Genomic DNA, 17,939 nt, shown 5'->3' with positions numbered 1-17,939 from the left:
CCTGCTGCCCCTCCTTGGTGGCGGTACCCAAGGACCTGAGTGGGAGCAGCCTTGAGGGGCCGAGCTGGCAGCCCACGTCCCAGAGAAAGGAAAAATAACGCGTTTCCCCATGGCCATGCCTTTGCTAGCAGTCACAGTTTATGTAGGGCCTACATCATTTTGCTACTCTCCAGCCTTGAAGGGCAGCCTCTGCTGTAACCCTCTGTAAACACAACAACAAATACAGATTTGTTAAGACCGTAATTTGAAACATTCATATAAGGGAAAGACAAAAAATCTCCATCCCACCCTGAGTCGGGGTGGGCGGTGTTAGTTCAAGAAACAACAGCAGGGAGCCGAGCAAGAATGAAGGGAGACATGTAAATCGCGTCTCGAGCCCTTGACAGCTGACCCACATCGAGTGTATTTATACTTTCCTTAATTCTGATTTTATGTCCTCACCGAAGAACCACCCAGAGAGAAAGAGGGAAGGGGCAAGGACATTCGCAACGAGTTTCTCGTGGCGGGTCATGACGGTGCCGTGCGGCCTTCCCGGGCGAGAGCCGGGCGAGAGCCGGGCTCCTGCCACGGCCGTACCGTGGGGCGTCCCTGGCCCCTGCAGCGGCCGCTGCCAGGGCGGGTGTGCTGGAGGTGGCCGTCCCACAAGGCAGAGTGCATGCCGGCCACGCTCGCTCGGGAGGAAACCTGTCCCGCGGCGCAGCTCCCTCGCCGCTGGGGCCGGCCGCCGCGACCAAGCGGCCCCTGAGCTGGCGCTGCTGGGCCGGGCCGGGCCGGGCCGTTGGGCCCCTCTGCCGGTGCCGTGGCCTAAACTGGAGAAAGAGGGTTGGCGTCGCCTCCCCCTCTGCTTAGACGGTGACCTCGGTCTTGCTGTTGGTGGAGAGGTGCCGCTGGGGCTGGGCGTAGTGGGGCGTTGCGGGGCCGAAGACCTCGGGCAGCTTCTCGGTGCTGAAGGGGCGCATGGCGGCGTAGCCCTGGCGGCGACCCTCAGGCCGGGGGCCGGTGAGGGCGCCCCCCTCCCAGCCCCCTTTGAAGGCCGGGCTGGCCAGCAGTGGTGGGGGGCCGGCTTTCGTCCCCTTGGCTTTGGGGCCCGGCACCCCCTGCCCCAGGGGGCAGCCCTCCGGCAGGGCTGGCCCCTCTGCTGGGTGCAGCCCCCCGGCGGGGAAGGGGAGGGTGCCGGCGGGGGGCAGCTCCACCGCAGGGAAGCGCTTGTAGAAGTCCTCCGGGGCGCTCTCTGCAGGGACACGGGGCGGGGGACGGCGGGACGGGGCGTCACCCTGTGGCAGGTTCGGCTGCCCCCGGTGGGGCTGCGGTCCCCGGGGGGGCTGCGCCCCAGAGTGGTGCTGCTGCCACCTCCCTGCTGCAGGCACCGAGGCTGGGGACCCTGTGGGGCAGGGGCGGCTGGGGGGCAAGCAGGGTCCCATAGGGCAGAACAGGGGGGGCAGTAGGGCCCTGACGGGTGGAGGAAGGTGCTGGGGGATCTTGGACCCTGATTGTCTGGGGAATGTTTTAGGTGCTGGGTGAATCTTGGCCCCTGATTAGCTGGGGGAGTGGGGGGGGGGGGGGGGGGATCCAGGGCCCTGACTGGCCAGAGGAGTGCTATGGGTCCTTGGAAGAATCCTGGCTGCTAATTGGCTGGGGGAGTGCTGTGGGTGCTGGCGGGTGGTGGTGGGGCATCATGGCCCCTGATTGGCTGGGAGAGTGAGGGGGGGGGTGCTGGGGGATCCTGGCCCCTGATTGGCTGGGGAGTGCTGTGAGTGTGTGTGTGGGGGGAGGATCCTGGTCCCTAATTGGCTGAGAACTGCTGTGGGTGCTCAGGGATCCTGGCCCTTGATTGGCCGGGGGTGCGTGGTGGGTGCAGGGGGTCCTGGGCGTCGGCGGCTCTGCAGGCCCCGTGTTGGGAGCATGCAGCCTGCGCCCCAGCTGCCTGCCGCAGTGCTTGGCCACCTTGCGCCCACCCAGCGCCCAGCCCCGTCCTGGCTTGGCCAGCCCCGGCCCCACTTGGGGCCCCCCTCCCCCCCTCCCATGGGATCCCAGGGTGCCCCCTGACCCCATCCCCGACTGGCACTGAGCTCCGCTCCGGCTCAGCGCAGCGAGCAGCCCTGCGCCTCAGTGGGGGAGCTCCTGCCTCCCCGGCTGGGCCCCGGGCCTGCACGGCAGCGGCACTTACCCACGGCCTTGAGCGTGGCATACTTGGTGTAGTCAGGGGCCTGCAGTGGCACGCTGCTTGCCAGTGGCAGGCGGCTGCCGTGGGCCAGCGGCAGCCCCATTGGGTGCCCCCCGATGGGGTTGTTGACCATGGCGTTATTCAGGTGCAGCTTGTCTGGGGAGAGAAAGGTGGGCAGGCAGTGGGAGGAAGGGAGGCTGAGGAAACGGGAGCCCGGTTGCCTCAGCTGCCCCTGCCCTGGCTTGTGCTGGGTTAAAGCAGGTCACTCTCGGCAGGCTCTCCCATCCTCGCAGGCAGGCGAGTGGGGTGGGGAAGGGGGCTGGGGAGGTGCCAGCTTACCTGTGCCATTCCTGGGGGGCGGGCGGCCAAGCCCCTCGCCCACCTGCACCTGGAGGCTGCCCATGTGGCCGTCGAGCTGCTCCAAGGGGCCAAGGCCTGGCTGCTTCAGCAGGTCCGTCAGTGTCCTGGGGAAGGTGTGAAGGGTGATCATGGCGCTGCCCGGCCCCGTGGGCTCAGCACAGCCCCAGCGCTCGCCCCCGGGCCCACACCTCCCTGCGCTGGTTGCCTCAGGGACCTCCCCAGGTCCCTCATGTCTCCTGCTACTCCAGGTCTCTCCATAGTCCCTGGCCCAAACTGAGCAGCAGTGGCCAAAGAAGCCACATTTTTGCCAAGAACCCAAATGCAAATCCCAAGCTGAATCCAGCCTGCCTTTACCCATCCTTTTCCTCCCATCTCTGGTTCACCCAGGAAGGGCTTTTTTTTAGGCTTTGGAGGGAGAGCTGTGTAGCTTGTGGTTAGGAAATCATCACCGATGGCGATTAATACACACACACACTCACAACCCAGCTATCGCAAAAAGGCTAGAGTACCTCCCTGGCAGCAAATTAAGGTTTGGCTCAGGCTGAACCCTCCTGGGGCCAAGAGCTTCACGGTGTAAAGCCAGCGAGGGAGATGCATTGCTTGGAGTGGGCTACAAGGGGCAAAACAGAAAGAGTCGGAGAAAAACTGAACTGACGTCAACTCAAGGTACACCTCAGGGATATTTCCCCAGAGCGTGAGCCTGGTGGAATGAGGGGAGAGGTGGCTACACCTTCGCTTGAATTATTTCAAAGTGGAGAAAACCCAGGGGAACAGATTAGAGCCGCTGCTTGTGACTCTTTGGGGAGAATGAACTAACGGTGGCCTTTTGCGCATGCGCTATCCATTTGTAATGCCCTCTTTATAAGTAATAGCATTAAACATTAAACACCATTACATAAGATAAAGTGCTGTTTCTTTTAACATTCATGGCTGGAGACACTGCAGTAATACTGTGGTGCACAGGCAGTCCCAGCGCAAGGCGCGCGCACACATTGTTGTGGCCCTCTACAGCGAGTCCCAGGGTAGGAAACAATGATTCTATTTGCATTGGAATTAGCATGAAAGAAACCCACAATTTATACTATAAAGACCAGCCTTGTGCTATCAAGGATGCTTAGGAAAGCAGAGAGAGTCCAGTTAGGGCTTTTGCTGTCTCTCTAATCCCCAGGATCCCTGTCAGCATGCCTTTCATGTCAAACACTCTGGCTAGCTTATATGGGCACACTAAAAGAGCTGCAGAAGGAGCTCACGATATCAAGTGACTGGACGATAAAACAGCAGATTAAACTCAGTGTGGATAAATGTAAATTGATGCATATTGGGAAGGAAGGTGAATAATCCTGACTTGTTATATATGTCAGCTCATTGCTCTGGAGCAGTCAAAAACCGCATCTGGAGCAGTGCCTGGCTTTGGCTCTCCCAGGACGAGAGACATGTCACCAAGCTGGGGCAAGCCCCGTGGAGGCCCACCAAAAGGGTTGGGGACACAGTGCTCGAGGAGAGGCTGAGGGAGCTGGGCTGGCTGGGCCAGAGACAAGGAGGCTGAGGTGGGTAATTGCTGCTCTCAGCTGCTGTAATGGGGGCTATAGAGGAGATGAAGCCAGGACCTTCTCAGAGGTGCACTGTGACAGAGCAAAGGTTGCCAGATGCAAGCCGGACTAATTCTGGCTAGAAATAAGGAAAACTCTTCTCCGTGAGTGTGGTCAGACATGGCAGAAGGGCCCAAAGCATCTATGGGATCTGCATCCTTGGAGATACTCAAAATTCACCCAGGCAAGGCCCAGAGCAACCTCATCTAGCTTTGAAGTGAGCCCTGCTCTGAACAGGGGATGGACCTGAGATTCCCCCGAAGGTCTTGTCTGACTAAAATCTCTATCTGAGATTATGTAGTAGAACAGGAAAAGAGTTAGAAAAGGGTGAAATAATTGTAGCTTCCATTCACAAGATAAACAGACACTAAATATCGTGAAAAGGCTGGGTATGGGCCTGTTAGACCTGCACAGGGCTACCAGGAGAAAGCCCTGGCTCCTGTGCTCCTACGGGATCCCTGGCACAAGTAACTCAGGCTCTGTCTCCCTGCAAAGTTTTTTCCTTACTTTTTGCAGAAATGTGGAGGTTTCCTCCCCTCAGCCCTGCCTGGGCTGATGTGCCTTCAGCTGCTGCCAATGATGTTAGGTGTATCACTTTTTCTAGTCACTCCAAGGCGACACGAGTTGACCACACTGACCTTGCATGCCCACCCCCTTCTCCTCCCCCTGCATCCTGTTCTCCACAAACACTTGTCTCAGGGACATGGGGTGACTCTTAGACTAGGTTTAGCACCTTTTTCCTGGAGTGGGATCTGTCACAGTCTGGTCTAGAGCAGCAAGATCACTCGTCCACCAAGACTTTCACCCAGTAAAACAATGAGCAACCAAAGGGCTTTCTGCAGAGTCAAGTGAAAAAGAATGGTCTGATTCATCCACATCCTAGTCTGATCTCACCTTTCCTGAAAAGCCTCATCCGTGCTCCTCGCTTACTACAGACCTTGTGCCCCTCTTCTCTCTGCCCCGGCCTTTCCTCATCTCCCACAGAGATAGGCACCCAAAACCTCCAAGCAGAGAGCTCACATCTCCCTCCAACAGCTGCATAGCAGGACAACCTGACCCTCCTGCGGGGCAGGTGCGTGCACTGCCCTGCAACACACTGGATGGCCTGATGCAAAATGAGGGTGAGAAACAGCACCAGAGGATGTGGAGCTTGCAATCTGGGTGACCAGATCCTGCAGCCCCTTATGTGACCTGCTGTCAATGTGTCATGCTTTGGTGCTGGCTAGGACTTTCTTATATATAAGATTTGAGAATCTTCCTTGTCAAGTAGCCATGAGTTTGGCTCGCTTTATCCACCTCTTTGAGCTCCTGTTTCTGTCATCCAGCTCACAAAGTCCTGCCTCAGGATGCACCATGTGAAGCCAGGGACGTGGTGTGTGGGATGGGGCAGTGCCTCTGAGATTGCCTTGAAGCCCCAGCCAGGATTATTGGAGGACTGTTCCCATGACATTATACCTTCCATTTTGGCTGCAATCAGTGAACATCACAGGGCAATAGTAAGAGCAGCCTCTGGAAAGTTGCAAGGGAAGATCATTCACTTTGTATTTCTTTTCCAGCATTCTGGGGAAGCTTTGATGAACAGGTCCCCCTTGAATCTCAAAATGGGCCAAATGCCTCATATAGTTCAGCAAAAGGAAAATGCAAAGTCCTGCACCTGGGGAGGAATAACGCCATGCAGCAGTACAGGCTGGGGGCTGACCAGCTGGAAAGCAGCTCTGCAGAGAAGGACCTGGGGGTCCTAGTGGACAACAAGTTGCACATGAACCAGCAGTGTGCCCTTGTGCCAAAGAGGGCCAACAGCATCCTGGGCTGCATTAGGCAGAGTACTGCTAGCAGGTCAAGGGAGGTGATCCCTCCTCTCTACTCAGTCCTGGTGAGGCCATAGCTGGAGTTCTGGGTCCAGTTCTAGGCTCCTCAGTACAAGACAGTTGTAGACATACTAGAGAGAGTCCAGTGAAGGCCACAAAGATGATTAAAGAACTGGAGAATTTTCCATGGGGGAGAGGCTGAGAGAGCTGGGATTGTTCAGCCAGGAGAAAGGAAGGCTCAGGGGGATTTTATCAATGTGTATAAATACCTGATGGGAGAAGGAAAGGAGATAGAACCAGACTCTTCTCAGAGATGCCCAGTGACAGAATGCAAGGCAATGGGCACAAATTCAAATACAGGAAATTCTTCTTAGACATAAGAAAAAAACTTAATGGTGAGGGTGGTCAAATACTGGAACACATTGCCCAGAGAAGCTGTGGTGTCCTTGGAGACATTCAAAACCTGACCAGACATGGTCCTGAGCAACCAGCTCTAGGTGACCCTACTTGAGCAGGGGGTTGGACGAGACGATCTCCAGAGCTCCCTGCCAACCTCAACCATTCTGTGAGTTTATTTCAGTGCTGCTCTTTGTACAAGAACTCCTTCCTTTCCCTAAATCATCTCTTCCTAAAGACCTGAATACCATTTGGCTTTGGTCTCCAGATGCACTCAAAGTGTAAGACTTCCCTATGATAAAGCAGATAATTTGCTGAGCTAAACTGGTGTGGCCACGTGCCTTCGGAAGACTTCCTTTGGTTTATTTACACCTCTCTTGGCCCAGTCAGGCTTCTCCTGTCACCAAGGCCATGCCTCCTGCTGCTGTGCCCTGTTTTGCTCTGGGCTGCCTGTCTCTGGCTCACTCTGGGGCTGTAGGTAGCAGCTGCTGTTGCCCCTGGGATGCTCCAGGATCTGCTATGGGGACTTCAGTCCAGATCACCCTTACACACCGTCGTAGAGATTTTGTTTCACCCTGGATCGCTCTTCCTCCTGCAACTCCAGGGCATGCTTAGTCCCAGGAAGAGAGACCCTACTGTTTCATGGGACAGACACCCTTGGGTGCCCTCTGACAGCTGTCCATGCAGCTGCCCGGCTTGTGTCTGGGTAGAAGAGCTGCAAGGCAGCATCCCGCTGAGGAGCTGGCGCGTGTCAGCTCTCACCTTCCCTGAGGTATGTTACTGGCCGGCCCCCTCCCCACAGACTGCTGCCTCTACTCCAAGCATCCCCAGGGCCCAGCATTCAAACTGGCTTGTTTCACGGGGAAGTTCAATGCAATTTGACCATTTTTTTTTTCCTCGGGTCTGTTTATGAAGCTTAAGTAATCCTTTATCTGTGACTTTCTCTCCAGATAAATCCATCGGTGCTTTTTTTTTTCATAAACCTACCCTCAGCATTGACAGCACAGATGAGAACAATAACAGCAAAAGCAGCTCTTAACAAGCGATTTTGCTAAGGTAGAAACTGTGCACAGACCCTGAGCGTCAGCAACACCCCACTCACCAACTCTCCCATGCCACAAGCTGTGCCACAGGCAAGGGCTCCAGATGCAGCCCATATGGGGCTGCACCCCACGACCGACCGGTCAATGGGGCTCTTTCTGCACCCTGGTGCATGGGCACATGCTGTCGTGCCTGCAAGAGCTGGCTCTGTTAGCCTGGGGCTGTAGGAGGCTCTTCATGGTGTCACCTGGGGTGGGATCCATCTGGACACATCATGGAGGTCCAGCCAGGGCAGTCGGGGGCCTGGGATCATGGTCAGCTGCCCAGCCCTAGGAAAAGAGCTCCCTGCATGCATCCCCCATCCCCAAACCCTGTGGTATAAGGAAGGAAGAGCTGAAGGGGACACAGAGTTGTCTGCACCATACGTGTTTTGGGGTTTTTCCTTCAGACTAGCCCTAGCCTGGTCCTATGGCCTGCAGACTTGGTGGCTGGGGAAGGTTGGATCTGCTCCTGGAGCACATCTCCCAGGTTAGTTCATCCAAAAGTATGTGGCTCTGAAATGGCTCCAGGGTGCAGATCAAGGTTGGGTAGGCAGGGAAGATCAGCTGACTGGCTTTAAATCTGCACTCCTCACCTGAAATTAAACACTAATGTAGAGGCATCTATTGCCAGGACCAGTCTCCATCCACCACACTGTGACTGCAGATGCTGAGCTCGCATGGCTGCACCTAGAGGTCGGTGTCCTAATCTGGAGTGAGATTCCACTCTGAGCTACCACTTGCATGGGGGAGAAGACTGGCTTACCCAGGCAAAGTCTTGTCTGGGCTTGTGTGCAGCCCTCTCCAGGCTAAGCCTGGAAGACCAGGCCAATGAGCTTAACCAGGGATCCCCCAAAACTAGCTTGGTGCAAGCCCCAAGAGCTCTTCAGCAAACAAAGAGGCAAATCCTGGAGCAGTGACAGTGACAAGTCAGAAATAGCTCTATTGGCAAGAACCGGCATGCAGAGGTCAGTGCTCCTGAGACATTCTGGGGGAACTACTAGGTGCATGAAATGGAGGTGACCCTGTGGGATTGGGGAAACAGGGCCTGACAGACCACCCCAAGCCCAGGGTCTGACCCACTTTTGGGAGCCCTGTAGAGGAGAGAGGGATCAGTGGCTTAAGACCCCTATCTGGAAACCACAACGGGAGAGCTATTGCAAGCTATGGGCAAGGGGAGTCAGAGGAATTGGAGGAGGAGACAGTGCAACCATCAAAGGAGGAGAGAGATAAATGAGTGACAGTCAAAGTGACATTGCCCCAAGCTGGAGTGAATGCTTTGCTCCTGTGCTTGGAGGGGGAGCAGAAGGTCACAGCCCACTGGCTGAGCAGGGAGGTGAGATGGGAAGCCAGAGCAACTTCAGGTGAGCAAAGGCTTAGTAGGAGTGGAACCATACTGCACATTAAGGCTGTGGGGGGGGTTGGCACCCTGGTCTCCCACATAGCTGTCAGTGCCAAACAAGAGCTTTGCCTTTGCCTCCTGGGGAAACTTTTCCCATATCTTATACTGCTTGGGACTGGGGCCATCAATCTGTACAGTGACTGCAGGACACCTGCCTGCTCTCTCTGTAGAGGCTGGGACACCCAGGGCAAGGTGGTTTTGCAAAGCTGAAGTTGCAGCAGGGGGTTACAGAACTTGGGCAAGACATTGTGTAGTGGAGGTGAGCTGGCCCGGCTGGACATTGCTGCCAGTCCATAACCTGTCCTACTCCAGCAGAGCCTGGTGTACTGGGATCCTGAGGGGGGCCCTGCCCAACAGCATATGCTAGCAAAGGGTTGGGAAGGGAAAGCAGGCTGCTTAAGAGCAGCTAGAGCCCAACACCACTGTTTCCACGGGCACGGGGTGCCTCCCAGCCCATCCATCAGGTCCTTTCTCCAGGCTAACTGGATGGCCTCTTTGGTGGGCAGACTGCAAGATGATGTTGGCAGAGACACGATGCAGTCTGGCATGCTGTGTCCCTCCTCATGGGGAGACTGGCACATTGCAAGGCTGTGAGAAGGTGACTGCGTTTGCTTCAGACACCTTTGGTTATACCCCCAAGCACCTCTGCCCTAGGATCGTTCATGGTGAGACACACACATCACCTTCTGTGGGGACATGAAGACCTTCTCTCTTGAAGGAACAACACTTAAATGGCCTGAAATCTTCCAGAATCCTGATCCCTCACCCACCCTGTCTTGGTCAGTGCTACCGCCAGCTGGGAAAGGACAAGACAAACATTTTTAGTTCGTCTGGGTCTCATTCTGCTCTGGCTCAGCAGGTCAGGTGAACAGACGTGGCACAATAAATGAATTCTGCCCCACTCACTTGTGTACCACCTGCCCTGGTCTCTCATTGCTGCCAATGCCGACTGCTAAATACAGATCAGGAAATAGCCTGCTGACACATTTGTCCTTTAGGAGGGAGAAATGGGAGCAGTGCTCAGAGCTCCTGTTGTCTGTGAGCAGAGAAGGGGAGCTTGGTGGAGGGAGACAGGTGCAGCCGTGGGAGCGGGGAGCAGGGAGAAGGGCTGTGGCTGCCCTCACAGGGGCATTGCCGCAGGCCTGGGGAGCCCGTGGGATCCCCTTGGGCTGCAGTCCGCAGCAGCCCTCAGCCACGGCTCCCCTCTGGGCTGCACTCAACCAGCCTGGTCACTCCTCCACATGGGTGCCCTGGGGTGGTGGGACCACTAGGTGACATGCAGACATGATGTCAACCCAGGCTGAGGGCAACCGAGCACTGCTGAAACTCCTGGGAGAGGATTGCTGCCGTATGAGGTCTCTGAGGTGCCAGCAGCACATCACGTGTAGAAGTCAGATGGGAGTAACAATGGGGAGGAGGCCTGTGTCTCCCTCCCTCCCCATAGCTGGGTCATTTTGGTCTCTTCTTCCAGAGAGCTGGGGCAGCATGTGACAAGGCATTCATCATATTGCCTGCAAACACCTTTTCTAGGTCTTTGTTGCTTCCTACTACTGTGGGCATCAATCACAAGCACAGCCTCAGCCTGGAGCATTGCCAGAGAAACACCCGTTGCAGTCAAACATGCAGTGAGGCCGGGTTTCAGGACCCCAAATATCCCGGAGAGACCTGGCCTGGACTACAGCAAAACACAAGCATCCAAGGGGCTTTGCTGCTGCATTGGCAGTGGCACCATCTTGGTGGGACAGCTCAGGGCAGTGCTGTCCCTGATGTCCTCAGGGCCCACTGCCCCCCTCCCCAGCCCCACACCTGGGTGGCAGGTGCCTGGGGAAGTCAGGCAGGCTGCTCTGCAGAGCTGTCCTTTGGGAGGCACAACCTGCACATTTATGCAGGTGCACGCTGGGCACAGGTATGCCCACACAACCCCAACTGATCTTTCTTTGGCATTAGCAGTACCCATAGAAGCATGTACAAGACTATTTTCCCCTGTCCCAGCAGCCTCTACTGCCTCTCACAAGGCTATAAATGGCTCCTGTATGTAACTCTTCTTTCTCCTGAGATGGCTTATCCCTATGGACATTCCCCCCCTTAGGCAACCCCAGCCATAATCCTATTTGTCTAGAGGCCAAACTTTGCCGTGTGCCTACCGGTGAAAGCCCCAGGAAGCACACCACTAGGAGAGATGTCATGGCAGGCTGCTGCACCTATATACCGGCAGGAGAGAGTCTTGAGATATTCTTGGCATCTTGGCAGATTTCAAGGATGGGAATGTTTGGGGAGCAATTGGGGAGCAAACTTTCCTTTCAGTTTTCCTGGAAGGTCCCCAGATCTCTTGCCCATAGGCATCAAACAGATGCAAGATCTTTCTGTGGGGTCTCATGGTGTGAATCTAAAAAGATTCATGTAGCCTAGGAGGTCCCTATGTCCCTGGAGATCTGGGGGCCTAAAGAAAAACACAGGCAGGTGTTCCTGACTCACATGGGATTTGGACACGCTGAGCAAATGCTCAGGATGGGTGCCAAGCATAATCTGAGCAGGAAGAAGAATGGTTTGTGGGAACCACCATAAGGACCTGCAGAAGGATGGCAGCCGTCACGGGAAGAGGGAGGAAGAAACAGGTAGCCCGCTGGCTGAGTGCACGGCCAGTCAAAGATAAGAGCATAAGTTTTAGATCCTGCTGGGAAATAGGTGCCTTGAAACACCAGATGTTCCCTTAAGAAAATGTAAGGTGGTCAGGATGGAAAGTCCAGGAAAAGCCTCCACCTGTCTGGGCAAAGCAAGAAGAGTTGTTGTGTGTACATGAGCTGAGCTGATGGATGGCCCTGGGATTTTCAGCAGCCAGAGGTGACTTAAGGTTGGGGGGGGGTGTCTAAAAATCACCTGTTGGAGGGAATGAGGCATGTTATCTGCTGAACAGTTTTTTCCCCCACAAGACAGAAAATCCTGCGTTGCTGCTTGTAGGCAGCTTCTATGATAGCAGCCAAGAAAGTCTGCCGGGATCCCTGAGGTCTGCCCCATGCAGAACTGCCCATAGGGGTGTTTGGGCCACAAGTGGAAAGGAAGGTCCTCCTACTGAGGACAGGAGCTCTTGGTGATGGCAACAGCACTGAGCCAACAGGGCTCAGTAGTTTGTAATTTCCTCCCCACGCTGGGGAAGATGGATGTCCATCTGCAGTGGGGCACTGCAGCCTGAGGCCTCTCACATGCCTCCTCTTCTCATTTGCTCTGGTGATGACCAGCAATGAGATTTGGGAGAGCAAGCTGTGCTTAGGGCAAATATGGTGCCGGGTGAGGGGTGAAATATTGACTGGGAGTGAACATCGGTTATTTCATAGCAAAGGCACACCGAATGGGCTGGCTAAGTGTCTTGCAAGATCAAGAAAGCTCTCAAAGCCTTCCTGCTCCAAGGCACAAAAGGCCGAGTCGACCATGCTGAGTCTGGAAAGGAGCGGGATGGGGGATGTAGGGCTGGTGAACACAACCTTAGTCTGGCCTCCAGACAGAGGTGCCACCATGGGAAGGGCAGGAGCCGGTGGGGAAGAAGGGAAGGAACCCATCTTCCTAATGTGGGCTTTTTCACTTTCAGCTAGATGAGCAGGGTATGGATGTCCTTGTTTGGTGCTGGGGCCAATCACACTGTGCTTACATGAACATCTCGGAAAACTCACTGGGGTGGGGGTGGGAGGTCTCAGGACAAACTGGATGGTCCCAGTCTCACAGGTTCAGGTGAAGCAGGACACTGAGATGCAACTGATTGGGGCCTTCAGGTCTCTCAGTGCCATGAGGATCAGCAGCAGAGCTGGTGGGGTTTTCTGAGACTTGTTGCTCTTCATAGCTCAGAGCTTGAATCCCTCTCCACCAGAGCACCTCTGTAAGATGTGTCCCTCATCTACACAGACAAGTGATGGAGGTGACCCGTGGAGTATGCGAATTTTGCAGCCTACAGGGACCAGGAACAGAACGACATTTGAAGGCATGCAAGTGGCAGACCTTCCTCCTTAGCCTAGGAAGTTTGGAAGCAAAGACTCCAGGAACAGTCCTGGAGCATGAGGACCACTCCCCAGGAACAAGAGAAAAACAGCAGGACAAATAGATAGAAATGGACACCAAACCAGCTGTGCAATGAGAAATTGGCCTGAGGCCATGATGCAGTCCTCAAGGAGCAATGTGAGAAGCTCATACCTGAAGCGCTGAGAGGAACACAAGGTTGCATTGCCCATGCTGAGCTATGTCTGGGTGTACAGGGGAGAGGGAGGTAGATAGAAATATTTGTACTCTCTTGGTAATGCTGAGATGAAACATGGTGTACAGGCTGCCTGTGCACACTGCTACACCAGGAGGGAGGCAATGGTGCAGCCTGCGTCAGAAAGCTGTGCTAGTCTTACAGGCACGGAAAGGGGAGCTTGCGAAATACAGGGCACAGAGGGTCTGGCAGGTTACATGCAAGAGACCCGGCCTTTGAGCAGGCTGTACGGATGGCTTGCCCTGTTATGAGAGAAGTGGCCCAGGGTGGGTGTAAGGAGTCCTGAGACAGCTTTTGGCCACGGGCTCAACTCTGCACCACCATGGAACAAAGCTCACAGAAACAGGGATGGCTCCTCCATCACCCACCAACTCAGACACAGTTGCTGGTGCGGGGCTGGTGCTTTGCCTCCCAAGTCTCCGTACAGCTTCACTGCTGTGCTGCCCTCGCATCCGTCTGCCTTTGTGCATGGATCTCCATGCATTTCGACAGGGAATGTTGGATGTAACATCACCTCTTTGATTCATGGACACTTTTTCCTTTTCCGCCATCTCCAGTGCAAAAAGGTCTAGTAAATTTTGCGGCAAATGGGCTCAGGGGGCAATAGAGAAACACTCTGCTGTCTGTCATCCCCTTTCCTGGACCATGGCATCACCCTGCAAAGCCAGAGTTGCTTTCAGTTTAAGCAGAAGGAGCCACTCGGTAGGGAATGGGAAAAGGAGATTGCTCTCCCTGCTCCTGCAGTGACATTCAGAAAAATCACCCGTGCGGGCCAGCAACAGCTGTGCAATGCTGCGGCCCATGGCCAGAGCTCAGGCACAACTACTCTGTGCGTGGTATGAACGGAGGTGGGCTTCTAATTTTGTCCCATGAGAAAAGCACAAAGACACGCAAGAAAAACTTTCCTTTTCCCACTCCATATGCCCATGTCCAAAAAATCTGCAGCTTCTAGGAAGAAAAGATCTGTTGAGCAATGACCCACATATTTCAAAGCGCAGTCCCATGTGAGCTGAATGTATGCTTATGGGGAGCAGAATAAATTGCCGCTCTGTTAATTGGGAAAGTTCTGACTTGTATTAGTGAAATGGGAAGGAAAAGAAAAGAGGAAACACTTAGCTTTGGTAGAACCAAGGCTACAAGTAGAGAACAAGTTTCCCTCTGCTCAGCAGCAATGTTCCCGCCAGGTATCTGGTGGATGAAATGAGAAAATGCAAGACCTGCTGGTGGAGCCAGGTTCAGCGTCCTGGAGATATGCCTGGTGGTCCTGCTGTGAAATTGTGTTCCCACAAGAAAGCGAGGCACTGACGTGACCAGGTCAATATGCCAAATTGTCTTTCTCTCACACACACATGCATATAGAGACTCCTGCACCCATCCCAGTTTGTGTCACGCCAGTATCACACCCAGATGAGTGTGAAGATTTCCCCTCGGCCTCTCAGTCCCCAGCACTGGCACAGCAAAGGGCTGTGGGGCAGCCCCAGCCCTGACAGGCCAGGCAGTGGGCAGTACTCCTTGCTGGGGTCCCACCACAGGCAGTGGGTGCTTCCTGGAGACCCAGGAAGAGGTTTCCAACCTGGGTGCAGGGCTTGGGGCCCCACAGGCAAGCCCAAGGTCAAGGCATGAGGCTGCTGCCTGAAGGCAGTTTCCTGCCTGTCTTTGCACCAGTGCTTCCCTCGAAAGGTGAACAAGTGAAGGTGAAGGGCAAGCAAGCCCTGAACACAGGGGTACATCTTTGTGCACCCAGGCATCCTGCCCTCTTGGGCAATGATGTGCCTCTTGTAGGGGCCGCAGCGGAGTGGTGAGATGTGATAGGATGGCAGCTGGGCTGTTCTCCATCCCCCTTACTCCAGGCTGGGAGATCAAAGAACAAGGGGGTGTGCAGTGCTGCACCCTTCCCAGCTGCAGTGTCTCCTTCCAAGGAAGAGGGGCAAAAACCCGCACAAGCTGGGTAAATGAAAGGGGAGTCAGAAAGCACGGCGACTGGCAGAGGCCATATTGATCCTGTCAATGTGCCAGAGCTTCCTCAGGCGACACAGGGGAGAGATGCAGACACAGACACCAAGCCAGGTCTCCCCCAAGGGGGGGACTGGAGCACAGAGCCCCCCAAACAGCATTGCACAGCTCAGGGGGGCCTTGCAACTGCCTGCCGCACCTAGTTTGCACCTGGCCTCCTCCAAATGTGGAGAGCTCAGCCCTCCCTTCCCCTGGTTGTGGCCCCGCGGGCAGGCAGAGGAACCTGGCCTCTCCTCCTGGGCATGGGCACAGCAGTCTGGGCATGGGGTGCACCACGTCTGGGCATGGGGTCGAGAGGAACTGGGATGGGGTGCACTGGGTCTGGGGATGGGCACAGTGGATTCGGGATGTGGCAGGTCCAGGGATGGGGTGCAGTGGATCTGGGGATGGGATGCAGCGGATCTGGGCACAGGGTACAGCTGGTCCGGGAATGGGGTGCAGTGCTCAGGTGCTGCCCAAGTCCTGTGTTGGAAGGGGGAGGCAGGCACTCTGCGGGAAGAAGAGAGGTCCCCTGTGTTCAGGGATGCAATCAGAGCAGCTCCCTGTTTGTCCTGGTAAAATCATTTCCTCAGGTGCAGCCGATGCCCCAGCAGGGCAGCTGGGGTGGGGAGCGAGGCTGATGCGTTGGCCATGCTGCCTGCCTGGGAGGTGCATGGCGTTTCACTGGACAACCCCCAGCTCCCCCCTGGAAAGCCAGGGACATGCGACGGAGCATGTTGTGTGCCCACAAGCCATGGCTGTGCATCATGCTAAGGGCTGGGCACGTGATATCTCTTTGCCACGAGCTGCGACTCAACCTTCTCTTGGTACCACTTGGGAGACGTCCCTGCAGGGGAAGGGGGTGCACCCAGTGCGGGGAGGCAAAAACAAGCCTCGGCATGGCATTTTGGCGGCTGCGTGTATGTGCATGCAAAGTGGGGAGAACAGAAATGGGGCAAGAAGTGTTTATTTGAAGTCAGGAATAATGAGTGAGTGAGCCGGGGAGCGGGCGATGTGCTAATAACAAGACAAAGCAGGAGGGAGGAATGGAGAAAGTGGAAGGAGGGATGGGAGCCCCGGTGGGGGGAGGAAAGGGGAGACGCATGTGCGACATCGTGACCTTTTCTCCCCCCTCTGATCCCACGCTTAGCAGGGTGGCTCAGCTGCCATGCTGGCTGGAGCAGGCGGGGGGAGCCCGGAGAGATAAAAATGAGGGGCTGGGAACCTGGCGGTGCATGGCCCTTTCCCCCTGCATGCCCCACTGGCTTGCTGCCCTTCCCTGTGACAGCTGGGGCCGCAGGGACAGAGGGGTGGCAGCCTGACTTTCTGCCTGTGGCAGAAGTGAGCCGAGCCCTGAGGGCTTTGCAGCCCTCCGTAACACCCCGATACGCACATGCACGAGCCCATGTGCTGCACACAAACACACGCACACACACGCAGCAAGGAGGTGCAGAAACTGCACAGGTGCCTCTTATCGATCTCCTCTCCCCCCATGCTGGCAATGAGGATAAAGCCAAGACAACTTTTGTCCAGGATTGTCCTAGGCATTGACTGACTCCAAAACACATCAGGAACCACGAATTTAGGGAGAAGGAAAAAAAAAAGCCACTTCTAATAGGTGATGTTTTGTCCACCCCACTGACAGGGTGGATGGTTCTCCTTAGCAAGGGACAGACCTTGCAGCCTCAGGGGATCTGACTAGGTCATTTAGGAACAAACTGGGGGACACGCTTTCCCCCTGTCCCTGAGCAGGCTACTCCTGGGGCTGGCAGCCTGTCCTGGCTGGAAAGGACCAGGAGCCATAGCCTACATCTCCCTCCTGTGCAGCTTTGCTCTGCATTTTGGGCTGGGGGATTGGCCCCCCTCCCTGTCATTGCCCAGAGGGGCATGGTGGTGGCCCCGTTGGCAGCCCAGGTAAAGCTGGGGCTCACCCTGGGGAAGGGGGACCCAGAGCCCGGAGTGGGGGGCTGGAGCTGTCCTGCAGGAGGACTGCAGGGGTGAAGGAAGAGGGTGCCCTCCCCCTTACCTGGACATGGTCATCTCCGCCTGGGAGCTCTGCGACTTCTCCAGGCCCAGCTTGGTGAAGATGCCTACCAGCACCATGATGGCCACCACACCACAGATGATGTACACAATCATGTTGGTCTTGTCCCGGGTGGGATCCTCAGGGGTCTCGTCCACCCGGGCTGGCGGCTGTCCCGTGTTGACCCAGTTGGGGGTGTCATAGTTGGAGCAGCCGCTCTGGTCCAGCCGCCCAGGCTTGAACTGGCAGCAGAAGCGGTACCCACAGGTCCCGCAGCAGTACTGGTAGATCCCCAGATTGCAATTAAACGGTGGGTCCCACTGCCCCATGACGTCGTAGTAGCCGCGGCAGCGGTCGCCCCCCAGCATGGCTTCGGTGGGTGCCGTGGCTGCGTCCTCGGCCGTGGGGCCCCAGCTGGCATTGCTGCTCTCCACCTGCCCCTCGGGCTCAGGGCCCCGTGTGCTGGGATCGCTGGTGCCCACCCGGCCTGGGTCCAGGAGCACCAGGCAGCAGATGCCAAGGATGTAGCTCCTCTCCATCCGCGCACGGCCCCGGCTTGCCATCCCGGGCACCCTGGCGCTCAGGGCTGTGTGGCTGCTTTGTCTCCCACGGGGCAGCAAGCGAGAAGCGTCCACCGGTTTGCAGAGGCCACCTGCGCCGCTCTGTGCAGCCCTCCCTGCAGGAAGGGGTGAGTTACACACGCTGTCCCCCCTGGCCCTCGCGAGACGGGCCCCCCGGCACAAGCCTCATGGCTGCAAAAAAGCCCCCGCGGAGAAGAGATGAGGGTTTGGCTGAGGGAAGGGTGGAGGGAAGGAAAGGGGAAAGACAAAGCGGAAAAAGGAAAAAAAAGAAGTGATTAAAAAAAAAAAAGTGTGAGGGGATGCAC

The 17,939-nt window shown here is 56.1% G+C and overlaps 1 protein-coding gene across 1 annotated transcript; it reads right to left on the bottom strand.

Moving 5' to 3' along the window:
* Positions 1-845: 845 nt before the first annotated feature.
* On the bottom strand, positions 846-17,616 carry SHISA8 (shisa family member 8). Its single transcript, XM_026069139.1, has 4 exons — positions 17,057-17,616; positions 2,504-2,628; positions 2,168-2,320; positions 846-1,231 (listed from the first exon to the last, which is right to left on the bottom strand). Exons 1-4 carry the CDS (start codon positions 17,614-17,616, stop codon positions 846-848), a joined length of 1,224 nt encoding a protein of 407 aa, XP_025924924.1.
* Positions 17,617-17,939: the final 323 nt, after the last annotated feature.

Source organism: Apteryx rowi, unplaced genomic scaffold (genome assembly GCF_003343035.1).
Source record: "Apteryx rowi isolate R43461 unplaced genomic scaffold, aptRow1 scaffold_287, whole genome shotgun sequence".
Lineage (NCBI taxonomy): Eukaryota > Metazoa > Chordata > Aves > Apterygiformes > Apterygidae > Apteryx > Apteryx rowi.
Note: the sequence above shows the minus strand (reverse complement) of the source record. Positions and strands in the feature narration are given on the sequence as shown.